The 1,971-nt window shown below is 62.1% G+C and overlaps 1 protein-coding gene across 1 annotated transcript in view; it reads left to right on the top strand.

The window, feature by feature from the left end:
* Positions 1-966: 966 nt before the first annotated feature.
* The window catches only part of LOC113213539 (ras-related protein Rab-23), a gene marked incomplete at its 5' end in the record, with an annotated part of 2,530 nt that continues 1,525 nt past the window's right edge, over positions 967-1,971 (top strand). The window contains 1 exon segment of the mRNA XM_052266378.1: positions 967-1,088. Coding sequence (XP_052122338.1) covers positions 967-1,088 — 122 coding nt within the window.

Raw genomic sequence — 1,971 nt, 5'->3', positions numbered from 1 at the left:
CCCCCCCGTGCCGTATCCTTATTTGCTAGTACATAATGGCCTGCTTTGCCTTCATCCTGACTGCGTTCTGCCGGAGTGTGTGTGTGCTTGTGTGCGCAAGCGGCTGTCCTGCCCTGGGCTGGGCAATCACCTTTGGACCGGAAGTACCCCCCCCCCCTCCTCCTTTTCCCCGCCTTTTACTCGGACTCCTGCGCCGGAGATGCACACTCGGACTTGTCTTCACGGTCGGTGCATCGCTGGACTGGACGGGTCGCTGGACGGACTGCGCGAGCTCAGCTCTCTACCAGCATGCTGAGCACCTGTGCAGCCCACCTGCGCGATGAGGATGAGGAGTTTCTCGAGGGTCGCCGGGCTGCCTCACATTAAAAGGCTTTCCAATCGAAAGAGTTATCGCGGGCGTATCATCTTTCCGTTTTCGGGTTTCCGCGGAGATGGTCCAGCTGCCGGGCCGAATGCGATCTGCCGCCGGGGCCCCGCCCCGCCAAACCAGTCTGGTTTAATGGCGCCAAAGTGGGACTAGGGCTGCCCGCGATGGGTTCCCGATCGGGTGAGCAGGGTCCCCCTCCGCGCGAGATGGCGTGAAGCTGAGTCGCGCGTCATGGAAACCCGTTTTGTCCTAATGTATCGAACAAGTGGGAGAGAGAGAGACGAAGAGAGCGTAGGATTCGCGCGAGAGTAAAGAGTTAGGGGGGGGGGAGAAAGAGGATCCGCGGTGCGGGCGCGCGTCGGGTCGGACCCCGCGGGGTCAGCGCGCGATCCGCGCGATGCGATACCCTTATCTCCCGGAGATCGCCGACGGTGATCACCGCGACGGTAAAAGTAAAGAGAAAAAAAAAAAAGAAAACACTTTTAAAAAAATAATCAAAACTGAAATGCCCCCCCCCTTTTTCCCCCAGCAAATCACTCTTATCCCCACTGTCCGCCATATCGCTTGAGCTCTAATCGTTGTTCTGCCTTGCCCTGCAGGTGGTGATCGTGGGGAACGGCGCGGTCGGCAAGTCCAGCATGATCCAGCGCTACTGCAAAGGCACCTTCACCAAGGACTACAAGAAGACCATCGGCGTGGACTTCCTCGAGCGCCAGATAGAGTGCGTATACTGTATATCATAGTGTGCTGTGCGCGACTCTTTTGTGTTTATGACTGGGCGCGGGCGGCGAGTGTTCGTTTATGGGCCCCGTAAAAAAAAAACGACACGCTCTGGGTGTTGTGCGGGACCGCCTGTGAGGTAGGCCCGCCCGCCCAGCCCCCGTGCTCGACGGCGCTGCCTACACCCCGGGCGCCTCACCTCCATCCACCTCTCCTCGCAGGGTCCGCGTCCGCCGCCGCCCGCGGTCAGGTCGTCAACCTCTGGTGGCGACACAATCGTCGACATCGATGTGCCGTCCGTGCACTTCGGCTCGGACCGGGCCCACGCAACCCCGCCGCCCCGCCCGGCCCCGCCCCGCCCGCACGAAATGTGCAACATTATGTCGCGGCCTGTCCCCGCCCGCCTTCCCCCCCTCCCCGCCTCCAGCTCAATGACAAGGTTTATGTTCCTTCGCGGCGTTTGAACGCGGCTATGTTACGTTAGAGCGCCGTACATAAAAGTGGAGCTGCGTTACGTGGAGGACGATGTGCCACGCGCCGGCCCGCTCTCCTCCTCCTCCTCCCGTTCCCGGGCCTCGTGTGCTCGTGGTCGCCCATTCGCCGCGTCGCGATAGAGGATGAGCCCGTCACCTCCCTTCTCCCCGGGGGCGGCGGCGGCGTGCTCGCTGTGGAACTTCCCCTTAGCGGTCACTTCCGGGGTCGCGGTCGATGAGGTCAGTGTCCCGGACAAGGTCACTGCGGTGGCGCTTGCGCGCCCGACCCACGCTGCCAACCCCCCAACCCCCGCCGCGGCTGACCAACCTCGCCCTCTGCTGGCTGCCGCGCCGATATTCGTCATGAACTTCCCCATGACCCTCGAGTTCAAGTTGGTGGTAGGGCGAACA

Source organism: Frankliniella occidentalis, unplaced genomic scaffold (genome assembly GCF_000697945.3).
Source record: "Frankliniella occidentalis isolate FOCC.00 unplaced genomic scaffold, Focc_3.1 Scaffold38, whole genome shotgun sequence".
Classification (NCBI taxonomy): Eukaryota; Metazoa; Arthropoda; class Insecta; order Thysanoptera; family Thripidae; genus Frankliniella; species Frankliniella occidentalis.
Note: the sequence above shows the minus strand (reverse complement) of the source record. Positions and strands in the feature narration are given on the sequence as shown.